Below are 13,009 nucleotides of genomic sequence, written 5' to 3' on the forward strand. Positions count from 1 at the left end.
GATTTATTACCCATGAAAGAACGACCTGCCACTCAGAGATGCTGGCCACCAGCCCACTTCCGGCCAAGGTCCTGCACTGAGGTTTGTCCTCGGGCGTGCCACCTCTGGCCCACCAGTGCTCGTGGCTAGGCCTCCAGGGGAGTCCGGCCCCCTGGTCACACAGTCCTTGCTACGGGACAGGTTACTTGGCCAGCTCCTCTGCCACTGCTTTGCGCATCTTGTCCTTGAGGTAGGCGCTCTTCTGCCATTCAGACTTAAGTTCCAGCCACTCGTAGTATGGGACCTGGGGAGGCAGGAGACAAGTCAGGGCAGGCGGGGACCCCTGTCCCGCCTGCTGCCCTGCACACCACACCCCTGGCCTCCAAATCCCGAAGGAAGAAGCCCACGGAGCTGCCGCAGCATGGGTGGGGAAGAGACCCTGACTTGGTCAGTGCTCAGAGCTGCAGGGGCCCACGGCTACACAGGACCAAGAGCAGCCTCTAGATTTTAAAAGTTGTACCGAAAGCAAAACAAAAAACTCAACAGGAGAGTCACTCATGTGAATCTCCGGCCCCTAACAGGACAGCCTGCTCCCGTGGCACAAGTCTCTGCAGTGAAAAGCTGGAGCCAGGCCCCAGGGCCGGAGCACAGCAGAACCCTGGCTGAGGCACACGTCGGCACGCGGACCTGGGCACCTGGCTGCTCTTACCCCGTCTAAGACTAAGAGGCCCTGGCTGTGGAGATGGGAACAGTGCCTATGGCATCAGATACTTAAAAGCTGTGTGACATTGAGAAAGATACAACACCCTTTCAAACTTCCCTTTTCTCACGTGAAGGGGGAATCCCAACATGGCTGACCTCAAGAGCTGGGGTCCGCGTGAGCACTGGCTCCTCCCATAACCCGACCGGGCTGGAGGCTTCTCCCTGTGCAGTCACCACCCACCCAACAGATACTCACATCGACCAGCAGGAAGCCAGCGGCCAGCAGGTGACGCCGGGCCAGCACGAAGCGCCCCAGTAAGTCTTTGCTCCTGCTGTTGAAGTTGGGGAACTCCCAGCGCAGGAAGGCCAGCCTGCAGGAAGAGGGGCGCTGTGGGTGCTGACAGCTCTCCTAGGCCCCTGGAGGAAAGAGCGAATGCTGAGGAGCCAAGTGCACGTGGCCCCCGAGGCTTGTGTGGTCGCTCACCTCTTGGCCCCCGGGGGTAGTGGCTGGCTGCCAGAGGGCAGGGCGAGATGAGGGGCCACAAAGGCCCTCAGGGGCAGGAGCTGGCTGTCGGTGTCCAGCAGCACCTCAGCATCTAGGGAGAGCACGGAATGAAAACGTGTTGGGGACTGTCCCCTGGCGTCCAACTGGGCTGACAGCCCCGCCCCTACGATGGATGAACAGAGACCCTGGAGAGCAGAGGGGGCAGGTTTAGAACAGTCCCCAGATGGGACTGCTGGGAGGGGGAGGGGGGAGGGGAGGGGGAGGGGGGAGGGGGAGGGGGAGGGGGAGGGCCCTCACCCAGAACCCAGCCATACTGCGTGGCCACCATGAAGCTGCCCTTGTCGGCACTCCCCAGCAGCCCCTTCAGCGTCTCCTGTAGTTCCTTCTGCAAGGGGGTCACCTTCCTGTCAAGGGCCGAGGGCCTGGGGACCAAGGCTGAGGCTGGCAAAAGGGGGCCCGTGTACTCGGGGTGCTCCAGCTGGGCAGTGGCATTGATATGGAGCAGCTTCTGGAAGGTGCTTTGATCCTTTGGCGACTCGACACCTAACGGTAGAGGATGGAGAGAAAGGGGAGGAGCTAGCGGAGGGCCAGGAGGAAGACGGTGGAGGGACACGGGGGCCAGGTGGGAGAGCCAGAGGCACCCCTCACCCAAGTCTCACCCTGGACTCTCGGCCAGGAGCAGCGGGAAGAGGGTCTGCCGGTCACCCACTAGGAGTGGACAGAGAAGGAGCAGATGCTGGGTGAGCCCGGGCTTGCCCAGTCTCCCGGATGGTGAGTGGAGCCCTGAGGCTGGCTCCCAGGCGCCCTCCTGGCTCAAGGCTGGGGCGGTACTTGGGATGGGGCGGGGGATGCACAGGGGGCTTGCCATCACTCAGGAGAGGGAGGAATACCCCCCACCGCTCACCTAGAAACTGGGTGTGAAACTCAGGGTGGAGCACAGCCTGCAGCTCGGCCTCCAGCACCTGCTGCAGCACACACAGGGCCCACACCACGTCCACCTGCAGGGCTGGCTCCAGGCCCGCCAGCTCTGACCCCAGCTTCTCATGCACCTGGGCAAGGACGGGGTGGGGTGGGGAAAGCAGGTTTGCTCCGTGGCCGCAGGCATCCCTGGGTGGGCAGCACCTGGAGCTGCGTTATGACCTGGCCACGCTGAGGCCCGAGGGGGTGATGGGGAGCAACGCTGGCCCAGGTGCTCTTGGTCAGGCTTGGGGCACCCCTGGTGGAAGGTACCAGAAACCCTCCTCATCCCTTAGGCCCAATCTGGACAGCAGCTGTGTTCCCCCCGCTGCCCCTCCCACTGGCAGGGACCTATGGCACAAAACCACGTCTCCTGCACAGGGGAGGTATTTCTGGCCCTGAGAGGAGTTAGAGATTATGAAAGGGGAAGCAGCTGGCTGGCTGAGGCAGTGCCCACCGCGGGGCCCTAGGGTCATACCCAGTCCACTCACAGGATGCTCTCACCCCTGCAAGTGGATTGAGGTCTCTGAGCCCCAACAGGGCATTGAGGGAGCCCTAGGAAGCAAGAGCAAGGGTCCCCCAGCCCTACTGCACAGTGAGCCGTCGGATGCCCTCCTGACCCTTGGCTGCCATGCTGGATTTTGCGTGTCTCGTCCCCAGACAATCCCTGGGACGCCTGGCTCTAGCCAGCTCCTTCCACGTGCCCATGCCGGGCCTTCCTCCTTACTGCCTACACCCGGGGCCCCTCAGCACATATCCGGTCTCTTCCCTCCCTCCCACTCAGTCCCGAGCTGCTCCAAGGAGGGCTGAGCATCCGAGGCAGGGCGAGTATAGGAGCTGGGGGCGTGAAGACTGTACCAGGCTGAAGAATGGATCCTCCCGTTCTGGGCGGAAGTTCACACGGGCGAAAGCCAGGAGCATGTTGTACAGGTGTGGCAGAGTGATGCTCCGGGCTCTGTCCAGGACGTGCTGGGCCGGTCAGGTAGGACAGAAAGGCCGGATGAGAGGTGCCCGGTGGCCAGTGCCCCATGCAGACCTGGCCCTCCCCCAGAGCCCATGAGCTCCCAGCCCCAAGGGGTAATTTACACAGGGCAGTGGGCAGAGGGCCAGACCCTATCCTCCCAGAGGCAATCACACACACAAAAGGCCCCTGACGACAGCTTTAGAAATACTCCTCAGCCTACAAACACAGTTTCAACCTGTTGCACATAAACCTAAGCGCAAACATCCTCTTTCTTCACAACTCCATTCTGGGGTAGCTGGAAGTTCAGGGAGAGTTCTGAGTGGATTCTCAGCCTCACTGTCTACACTGCTCCCCACACAGCTAGCCAAAGACAGACAAAAACTCCTATGAAGTTTGGTGAAAGAATGGAAGAAACCGTTTACAACTATATTTTCTTTCACTACTAAATCGTATCATTTCTCTCCAATAAGCCAAAATAAGGACTCCATGTTTGCCACCAGGAAGTGTTTCCAGGCCGGAGGGGGCTCCCTAATGAAATGACCAGGGAGCCGGCTTACGCAGGGGGTCAGGCACAGAAGGCCCTCAAAGCCAGGCCTCAGGCCTGCACCCCAGCTCACCTGGGCAAAGGCCTCAAACAGGGGCAGATTGAGCCACTTAAGGAAGGCAAAGGACTTGGTGCAGCGGGCCACCTCGCTGGACGTCAGGCTAGGAGTGTGGGGCAACAAGTCTGCAGCCAAGCGCTGGAACACCTGCGTCTGGTGGAAGCCGAGTTTGCCTTGGGGACAGAGCCCGAGATTTAACTGGTGAGGATCGGCAGGCCACCCTCAGGCCCACCCGCCACCCACCCTGGTCTCAAGAAGCAAGAGCTTGGTGTCTGTAACCAAATTTATCCCTGAGGCCCAGCAGAGAGGATCAGGGCCCGTGAGTCACAGTGTTTCTGTGGCAGCCTTTTAGGCCAGTGCCCGCCACGGTGAGGCAGGCACCGAATTTGACACAGCTGCGGCCAGAGCTCAGCCCCCGCCCCACTCTGCTCTCCGCGCACAGGGCTCACCATAGGCGTAGGCCAGGTCCAGGAGGATGCCTTTCGTCAGGGGGAAGGGCTTCTGGACCAGGTGGTACGAGATGGCCCGCAGCAAGGGCACCGACCGCCGGTTCTGAGCTGCCAATGTCACCAGCACCTTCCGCAGCTCCTCGGGGCCAAAATGCTCCACCAGCTCCAGGCACTGTCAACCACAGCCGGCAGGGTCAGCTCGACGGCCCGAGGGCCAAGGGTCCCATGCAGTGCAGGCCCTGCGAGACAGTAACTGGGCCTGAGCTTACTAAACACAGGCCCCACCCGTGCAGGGCCTGCCCCCACGCCCACCCCAGGGAGCCCCCAGACGGGGGCGCCATGTCTGCAGCCAAACTTATCCCCAGGCCCCAGGGCAGGGGACCCGGGGCCCATGAGCTGCGGAGCTTGCTGTAGCAGTCATCTGGGCCAGCCCCCGCTACCACGGGAACAGGGGCTGAATTTGACTAGACTGCAGCGCTGGGGGTGGAGCAGGGGGTGGGCAGGCGTGGAGTCTCTAGGAAGCACTAGCCGGAGGCTGAGCCACTGGGGCGGCCCAGGACACACTTCAGGAGTTGCCGGCCATGCCGCCTCCAGGTTATGTGCAAGACGCAATTTTGGAGGAATACAAAGGAGTGGGGTTCAGGCTCTGCACCCCCCTGGATCCTTGGAGGAGCCAGTGGGTGCGGAGAGCTGCCTCCAGCTGTCTGAAGCGCCAGTCCCTCCAATGCCATGCCCCAGACTCTGGACAGAAGCTGCCAGGGCTCTGGATCCCAGTACCTTGTCCTCCAGGCGGGTCATCAGAGACTCGGAGAGGTGCCCCGTCTTCATCATCATGGCCACCAGCATGCGGCTGTCATCGATTTCTGCCCAGCGCCGCTCCAGCTGCACCAGCAGCTCGGCCAGCAGCTCCTGGGAGTCCTGCTCCTGCATGTAGTTGGCGCTGGACTCGGCCAGGAAGGCCAGGTGCTTGTACTTCAGCCTGCGCATGCGCCAGCGGACCTCCTGCTCCACCGACCGCAGCTCCTTGGAGGTGGGGGGAAGGCCCAGTGCATAGAGGCTCCGGAGCAGCTTCACGAGGGTCCCATGCCAGACTGCAGTGATCTGGGTGGGGGGACACAGGCAAGGTCACACCCGGGACCCTGCTGACCCTGTGCTGTCACAGAGCGGGCCGACGCTCCAAGCTGGTGGCTGCCTCCCTAGAAGCAGCTCCCCACCTGTCACTTACGCGGGCGCACCAGGCTGCTCCTCCCTCACAGCCTGTCTGGGCCAGCAGGCCCACCACAGCGCTCCCTGCAGGGTGTGTCTCCAGGCCTCAGGGGAATACGGGGGCCACTCGGGGAGCCCTCTGGTCCCACCCTCAGGGAAGGCAGTATTCAGTAGCTGAGCAGGGCTCTGTTGTCTGCGGCGCTAAGGCCCTTAACTCTGCCACGCTGCAAGTCTCCTGAGCCCTCATCTGTGAAATGGGGCTGCACTGCTGAGAGGGGGAGCTGAAATCACACACACGTGAGGGGCAAACAAAAAAGCTGTTGTGTGAAAGGCCGGGCAGAAGGAGAAAAGTATGCGGGACTTCCCTGGCAGTCCAGTGGTTAGGACCCTGCGCTTCCACTGCAGGGGCCGGGTTCAGTCCCTGGTTTGGGGAACTAAGATCCCACAAGCTGCGTGGTGCAGCAAAACAAAAAATAGGTATGAATTTGATCTCAGCATCACATGAGCCTCCAGTGGCTCCTGCTTTTTCTGCAGATTTCCCTGAAGTAGGAAGGCTCTTTAAAAGAAATCTTGTTCACTGCTTACATTTCTAAATACTTTGTTCCTGGTTCATTACTAGTTTGTAATTTTGTTACAATGTAATTTGTTACAATGTAATTTTGTTCCAAATGTTCAGCCTTGTCTCTAAAGCTTACTTTGTGTGTAAAATGTTCAATGAATAACAACTAGAATTATAGTCTTAGAAAAAGAAGGGATCTACTTAATTTCTGAGTTATATTCTCAGTAAGAAATAAAGCTCTACTGTGACCTGCACATACACACTTAACTAAGACAAAAAGTTCCACGAAACACTTCCCTTACTACATGTGAACTGTTTTCTACATTACTCTATCTCATTAAAAACACTTGGCCACTTCCACTACACTTTCATAACCTACAGTTTGAAAAATTTCATTTAATGTGGTCCCTTCCTTGAGCTGCAAGTCTCCTCCTCACCATCCCTGACAAGTGGACACAGGGCCTCGCCCTTCTGGAGCAGCCAGGGGGAGGATCTGTACTTCTCTGCTGCGCCCCAGGCCCTCTGGCTCCAGCAGACCCCATGGAGCCACGGGAAGAGTCTGCATGAAGGGAGTCCTTCCTAACACGGAACACAAACTGGGTAGAGTCCTGCCCCCAATCCCTGCCACACACAGGTCCCTTCTCTCCACGCTCCACCTTTAAGGATCTGATCGGATAACGCCCATGGGCAGCTCAAGTTTCTGAGATCCTCTGCTAGTCACCCCTCATCTCCTCCAGCTTCAAGAGTGTTTCCCCCGTCAGCCAGACACTGAGTGGGGGCTATGCAAGCCAAGACTGCAGGGCGAGGGGGAAAGCCCCCAAGGCATTGAGAAGAACCATGCTCGATCCTTCTGCTTCTATTTACTGTGTCTGAGTTGCTTATCTGTAAAATGAGGACAGCAATGTTCACCTAACAGACCTGCTGTGAGGATTAACAAGAGAAAGCAGACCTAATTGGGAAGGAAATCCAAAAAAGAGGAGTTATGTGTATTTGAATAGCTAATTCACTTTGCTGTACAGCACAAACTACGGTGTAAAGCAACTATATTCTAATAAAAATTAATTTTAAAAAAGAGAAGAAACACATTAAAGTACTTTGGAATCTATAAAATGAAAAAATACCACTGGACGTGGAGGGCCTGAACACACAGCAGAGCTCCTGTCTACACCCGGAAAGTGACTGGATGCTTCGGACTCCGGGGCCTCTGCTGTTTTCTGCTTGTTGAACCTGCAGGAAGGGCTCTCGAACCCACCTGGCTGTTGACAAGATCGAGAAGTTGCCGAAAGCGGGCATCCTGTATGAGCAAGGCTTTGTCTTTCGGCTTCTCAGACAGCAGGCGAGAGAGCTGGATGAGCGTGAGGGCGGCGTGGTTCTCGTGCAGACAGTGTCCGCCACCCAGAAGCTCCAGGAGATCCTCTGGCCTGGTGGCCTTCTCGATGAGCTGGTCCACCTCCTGGCGCTCAGGGTAGGGAGTAAACACCTGTTCCTTCTCCACAAGCTCTGACAAAGGACCTGGGAGGCGGGAGCTGGATGAGGTAGCCGAGGACGTCAGAGGCTTCTGGGCTCTCCGGGCGAGTCTCAGCTGGCCAACTGGGGACACGGCAGGGGCCAGACGGGTGGCTTCCCTCAGGAAGCACGTGCATCGCTTCACCAGCCGAGCAGCCATGGCGGCCTGGGGGGCGGGGAGAGAAGCCTCCTAGCAAGTGACTCCAAAGCCCTGAAGAGAAAAAGAACAGAGAAGGGAGTGGTGCAGAGGCAGTTCCCGACTCCCAAACACAACAGAAGAACCAGACAAATGAAAAGGAATCATAAGGACTTCCCTGGTGGTGCAGTGGTTAAGAATCCACCTGCCAATGCAGGGGACACGGTTCAATCCCTGGTCCGAGAAGATCCCACATGCCACAGAGCAACTAAGCCCACGCGCCACAACTACTGAAGCCCATGTGCCTAGAGCCCATGCTCCGCAACAAGAGAAGCCACTGCAATAAGAAGCCCGCGCACCGGAACGAAGAGTAGCCCCTGCTCGCCCCAACTAGAGAAAGCCCGCGCGCAGCAAAGAAGACCCAACGCAGCCAAAAATAAGTAAATAAAATAAATTTATTAAAAAAATAAAGAGTCACAGCCACACTCCTCATAAACCAGCCCAAACCTCTCCTTCCTGACTGACCGTGCGCATGCAGCAGCGTTTTCTGAAGCAAAAATCTCAGAGGACTTCTGCTTCGGTACATGATATAACCAAATAACAAGACTTAGGAGCATCACTTAGGAGCTTGGGCTGGAGGGTTTCCAGTCCTGGCTGTAGAATCACCTAGGGAATGGCTCAACACCTCAGAATCCCAGGCCCGACGCAAGACCTCGAGTGGGAGTCTCTGCACACAGGGCTTGAACAGCGTTCCCCCCCCCACTTTTTGAATTTTTAAAAGTACGCAGGATTAAAAATTATTGACTTATGGAGACGATGAGACAGGATATTTTAAATTAGACTACTCATGGAAAACCCTGGACATATCATCCACATATACATCCCACAGCTTCTGTGGATGTTATTTTAATACTTACAGATTGTGAGTGAGCCTCCCCAAACCAAGCTACACTGTTACTCACCGACCTACTAAACACACACGCACACAGAGACGCACACAGAGAGACACACACACACACACACACACACACACACACACACACACACACACACACACACACACACACACACTTTCCAAGAGCAAACCTCCTGAACCAATCATAAAAAGCACTTCACAACATGGCCCAGAACTGTCTTCCCAGTTTTACCTGTTTTTCCTCCCTGGAACACACCCTCATTCTACACAGGCCTTGCACTTTCATTACACCTTGGCAGGGCAGGGCAAGGCCTACTGCCTCTTTTTTTTTTAACCCCCCTTCATAGGGCCCGGAAAATCACCCCCCATCTTCCCGCACCCAGACAAAAAACGTTACCTCCTCCATGAATGTTACATATCCCGATGCAGCTGCTTTTAACAACTCTGTCCTGCTCACCAGCGTGAATAAATGACCTGGGTAAGGCACCCCGCCGGGGCACGATAAAAGGCGTTATAACCTGGGCCTCCCTCCTGCCAAAGCAGAGAGCGTGTTTGACCTTCGATTTCCGAGAACTTGGCCTGGGACATTTTATTTTTACGTGAGCTCACTGTTGTAGCTGTAGAAAGCTTAGATTAACTGTACATAAAGCAAGAGACTCAGAGAGGAGGAACACCGATCCAAGGGTAACATCCACCATCCACAGAGCCCCAACGGCGGGGAAGCACTGAAAACGTTCCCGACTAAAGACCGTCCTACGAGCTAGCGAGGAAAACAAGTTCAGAAGCCCAACTGGGATTTGTGGAAACACCAACCCAGAAGTTCGGCCCTCAGACGCAGAAAGAGAACGACTTGCACGAAGGCCAGCCAGCGACAGCGCGGAGGACCAGTGCGGGATCGCAGGCCGCCACGCTGGACCTCGGAAAAAGGGCGCGTGCGCACGAGCAGGCGAGGCTCTGGGCCGGGCCCGCCCCCACCCCTGTGACCCCCGTCCCCCACCCCTACACCCTGCGTCCCGTGCGCCCTCCCGGTCTCCTCTCCCGGCCACGCCCCCATGCCTTCAGGACCTAAGCTCCTCAGGACCCTCTTCCCCCCGGCCCCGAGACCTACGCCGCCACCACCGCCGCTGGCGCAAGAGCCCCGGCTGACCTCCATACGTCCCAGCACGGCCCTCGGCCTACGCTGCGCGGCGCGCTCTTTTACGTCACTCGGCGCGCCGCCGGAAGCGAGGCTCGTCGCCTGCCGCCCAGCCGGAAATCACTTCCGGTTCCTTTTTCCTGCTGGGGTGATGTTCGCTCAGGGCGCGGACAGATGAAGTGAGTGACAGGCGCCGAGCAACTTCGGAAAAATGGGAGGGGCGGTGGGGAAGAATAAAGTGTCGAGAAACGGAGGCTGGGAGGCCTGGGGACCCTCTGGTCAGTACCCAGCCCTCATTCGGAGTATAGGAGGCGACGCTTTGTCGTCAGTGCGTGCTTCCCACCACCTCCCACCCCCGCGCCTTACCCGCGGGCTTCTCATAGCCTCTAGAGAAGCCCCGGCTGTGGACTGCCCAGGGCTGGGCTGTGGCACGCTGGGAAGGCCTCTCAGCGCAGGTGTGCGGAAATGTAGGCACAGATTGCCTAGATCTTGCAGTTTTTCCAAAAAAGAATCTAGGATTCTGGAATTTTATGTGCAGTCTCTTGACTTTTAAATATTGACGTTTACTTGTAAAAGAAACTGCGGGGTAAGCCAAGCAAGATGTATCTGAGTTGTGTACGTGGACTTGATTTATCTTTCTTCCTGCACGCCGTTTTTTTCTTTTTCGGTACGTGGTTCTCTTACCGCTGTGGCCCCTCCCGCTGCGGAGCACAGGCTCCGGACGCGCAGGTCGAGCGGCCATGGCTCACGGGCCCAGCCGCTCCGCGGCATGTGGGATCCTCCCAGACTGGGGCACGAACCTGCGTCCCCTGCATCGGCAGGCGGACTCTCAACCACTGCGCCACCGGGGAAGCCCTGCACGACTTTTTATTTCCATGGAATTAAGAATTGCTTTGTATTTTTGGCTTAAGATTCCAGGGACCTGCCTGGCGGTTTATTTTTAATTTAGTTTTTAAAAATAAACTTACTGGGCTTCCCTTCTCTTACTTTCTGTTCTTTATCTTATTTCTTGATTTATGCCCTTGTTTGGGTGGAGCACATCCTTCAGTACCTCTGTGAGAAATGATGCAAAGGAGGTCAGTAAAGGCCTTGCAGGTCTGAAATGTCTTTATTATATCCTCCTGCTTGATTGATAGTGTGGCTGGGTGTTTTAGAAATCATTTCCTGATTTTGAAGCCTTGGTTACTCTGTGAGCCTCTAGCTTTCAAGCTTTTTGAGTTTATGTGGAGTCCAAAAATTGTACGTGAGGTGTTTTTTCGCCCGCCCTCCTTCCCTTCCTTCTTCTTTTTTCTTCCTGTTTCCTTCTCCTCTCCTCCATTCTTTTCCTTTTTTTTTTTAATTTCTAAAGTGTGGAATCTAAATCTAAATCAGTGAACAAAGGATGTTGCAGCCATCAAGCCACTACAGCTGCCCCTTGATGGTGAGCCCTGAGGGGACTCAGGATGGGAACGAACAGGATACTGGCCCCAGATAGCTGAGGTGCATATCAAAGGAATGATTTCAATGAGCCCAGACTAGCATCTTCGCATACATAAAAAGTGCTAAATTAATTAACTTGAGATGCCCGGTTTTCTTTAATTAACAGTAATCTTTTGTTGTTATGACCACCTGGTTTTTGTTACAAAACTATATATCCTGGTTCCTCTTCAATACCTCTTCGGAGCAGTCCCTCAGAGCAATCTGAGAGGCTGCCTCCCGGGTTTGAAATCCTCAGAAAGTCCACCAAATAAAACAATTCTCAACTTTTAGGTTGCGCATTTTTTTCAGTTAACAGGAACCAGTCCAATGAGACCACATATTACATGATTTCATTTATATGCAATGTCCTGAAGAGGCAAGTCTGTAGACTTGAAAGTAGATGAATTGTTTTCAGGGGCTGGGGAGATGGGGGTGGTGGTATAATGGGGAGTGACTAATGGGTATGGGATTTCTTTTTGGGGTGGTGAAAATGTTCAGGAATTATATAGTTGCACGATTAACTGAATGTATGATGAGCCGCTGAGTACACATTAAAGAGCGAATTTTATGTTAGGTGAATTATACCTCAATAAAGCTGTGATATAAAAAAGAAAAAGAACGGTGGGCTAAAAAGAAGGAACTCTAGCACATGAGTAGAGCATGTTGGCAGTGAACCTCGCCATCAGGCCATTTTCTTGGGTAGCTACTGCTGTCATCTTCTTAGGTCTTTCCTCTTGGGCTGGTGAGAGTTTGCAGAGGCATTTCCAGAGCCGCCAACATTTTGGGAGCCTGGCTGAGGAGGACAGCTGGGTGGGTCGGGGTGTGTGGCCTCAGGTTTGAGCATGCGTATGTTTCCTTCATCATCGTTACTGTTGCTACGGAACAGACGCCGCCGCTTGCTTTATTGTGCTTGTGGATGTTTTGAGGATGGCTTGTCTCTGCTGTACAATGACTGGGGCCTCCACTGGAACCACTCAAAGCTAGAGACAGTCTACCAAGAGCCCGCGTGTGCCAGCCTCTCTTGCTTAGCTCAGGGGTTCAACCGTGGGTGCTCCAGCAAACAAGGGAGACCCCGTTGCCTTTTATGACCAGCCTCAAGAAGCACGCAGGGTCTGCGTTCTCCATGGTGGAAGTGGCCACGGCCCCATCTAAACTCAAGAGGGGGTCTCTGACCTCAGTCTCAAGGGGAGGAGTGCCCAAGGATTTGAGGCTGCATTTCGAACTGCCACAGTCACTCAGATTTTAGCAAGGTAAGCCCACTCTCCCAGAGGGTTGAGGCAATTCATTCCAGGTGCCCTCCACTACCCTCTCTGGAGAGAAACTTCTGGCCTTTTTTTGGTGGGGAGAGGTGTTGGAGAAAGGTAGTTACTCAGTTCTGTGGGTTTATTTATTTGGCTGCATCGGGTCTTAGTTGCAGCACATGGTGGGATCTTCGTTGTCGTGTGAGGGATCTTTTTTTTTAGTTGCGGCATGCAGGATCCTTTAGTTGCGGCATGCAGGATCTAGTTCCCTGACCAGGGATGGAACCCGGGCCCCCTACATTGGGTGCGCGGAGTCTTAACCACTATGCCACCAGGGATATCCCCTTATTTCCTTCCTGATTCTACTTGCTAGCACCCTCCACCTTCCTTCTGATCCCAGAACTGCCTTATTGGTGACTTTGAGGGATGGAATGGCCTGGGGTGGGGATCTGACCTGAATGCCCTCCTCGGACTGCAAGGTCCTCGATGAGGAACAAGCCATGGGTCCACCTGGCAGGACATCAGAGCTGTAGGAGATGAGTTTGTCTCCTTCCCAGAGGGAGGGTGGAAAGGAGAGTCGGGATACCTCAGAGCCTTTCTCATCCAACACACTTGCTGACAGATGAAAACTGAGGTGCAGAGAGGTGTGGGGACTCGCCAACACCTGTTCCCATTCCAGTTGGAATCAGGGCCA

General features: G+C 55.5%; 2 protein-coding genes across 4 annotated transcripts in view; one reads left to right on the plus strand and one right to left on the minus strand.

The window, feature by feature from the left end:
- TBRG4 (transforming growth factor beta regulator 4) lies at window positions 1–9,674 on the minus strand. Of its 3 annotated transcripts, none has more exons than XM_082661608.1 (11): window positions 9,629–9,674; window positions 7,176–7,640; window positions 4,936–5,259; window positions 4,159–4,330; window positions 3,725–3,882; window positions 3,002–3,112; window positions 2,091–2,235; window positions 1,484–1,729; window positions 1,166–1,277; window positions 938–1,052; window positions 1–283 (listed from the first exon to the last, which is right to left on the minus strand). In XM_082661608.1, the coding sequence occupies exons 2-11, from the start codon at window positions 7,587–7,589 to the stop codon at window positions 182–184; spliced, it is 1,899 nt and encodes a 632-aa protein (XP_082517734.1). In that variant the 5' UTR covers window positions 7,590–7,640; window positions 9,629–9,674; the 3' UTR covers window positions 1–181. The 3 variants fall into 3 exon arrangements, with proteins under 3 accessions (XP_082517734.1, XP_082517733.1, XP_082517735.1); XM_082661607.1 differs by having other exon boundaries at window positions 9,590–9,671; XM_082661609.1 differs by lacking the exon at window positions 9,629–9,674 and adding an exon at window positions 8,879–9,370.
- The window catches only part of LOC309827182 (uncharacterized protein), a gene marked incomplete at its 5' end in the record, with an annotated part of 27,217 nt that continues 22,305 nt past the window's right edge, over window positions 8,098–13,009 (plus strand). Inside the window, 2 exons of the mRNA XM_082661720.1 lie at window positions 8,098–8,145; window positions 9,584–9,795. Of these exons, the coding sequence (XP_082517846.1) occupies window positions 8,098–8,145; window positions 9,584–9,795 (260 nt within the window). The remainder of the gene's footprint in view (window positions 8,146–9,583; window positions 9,796–13,009) is intronic.

Source organism: Grampus griseus (genome assembly GCF_964374135.1).
Source record: "Grampus griseus genome assembly, chromosome: 9".
Taxonomy (NCBI): domain Eukaryota; kingdom Metazoa; phylum Chordata; class Mammalia; order Artiodactyla; family Delphinidae; genus Grampus; species Grampus griseus.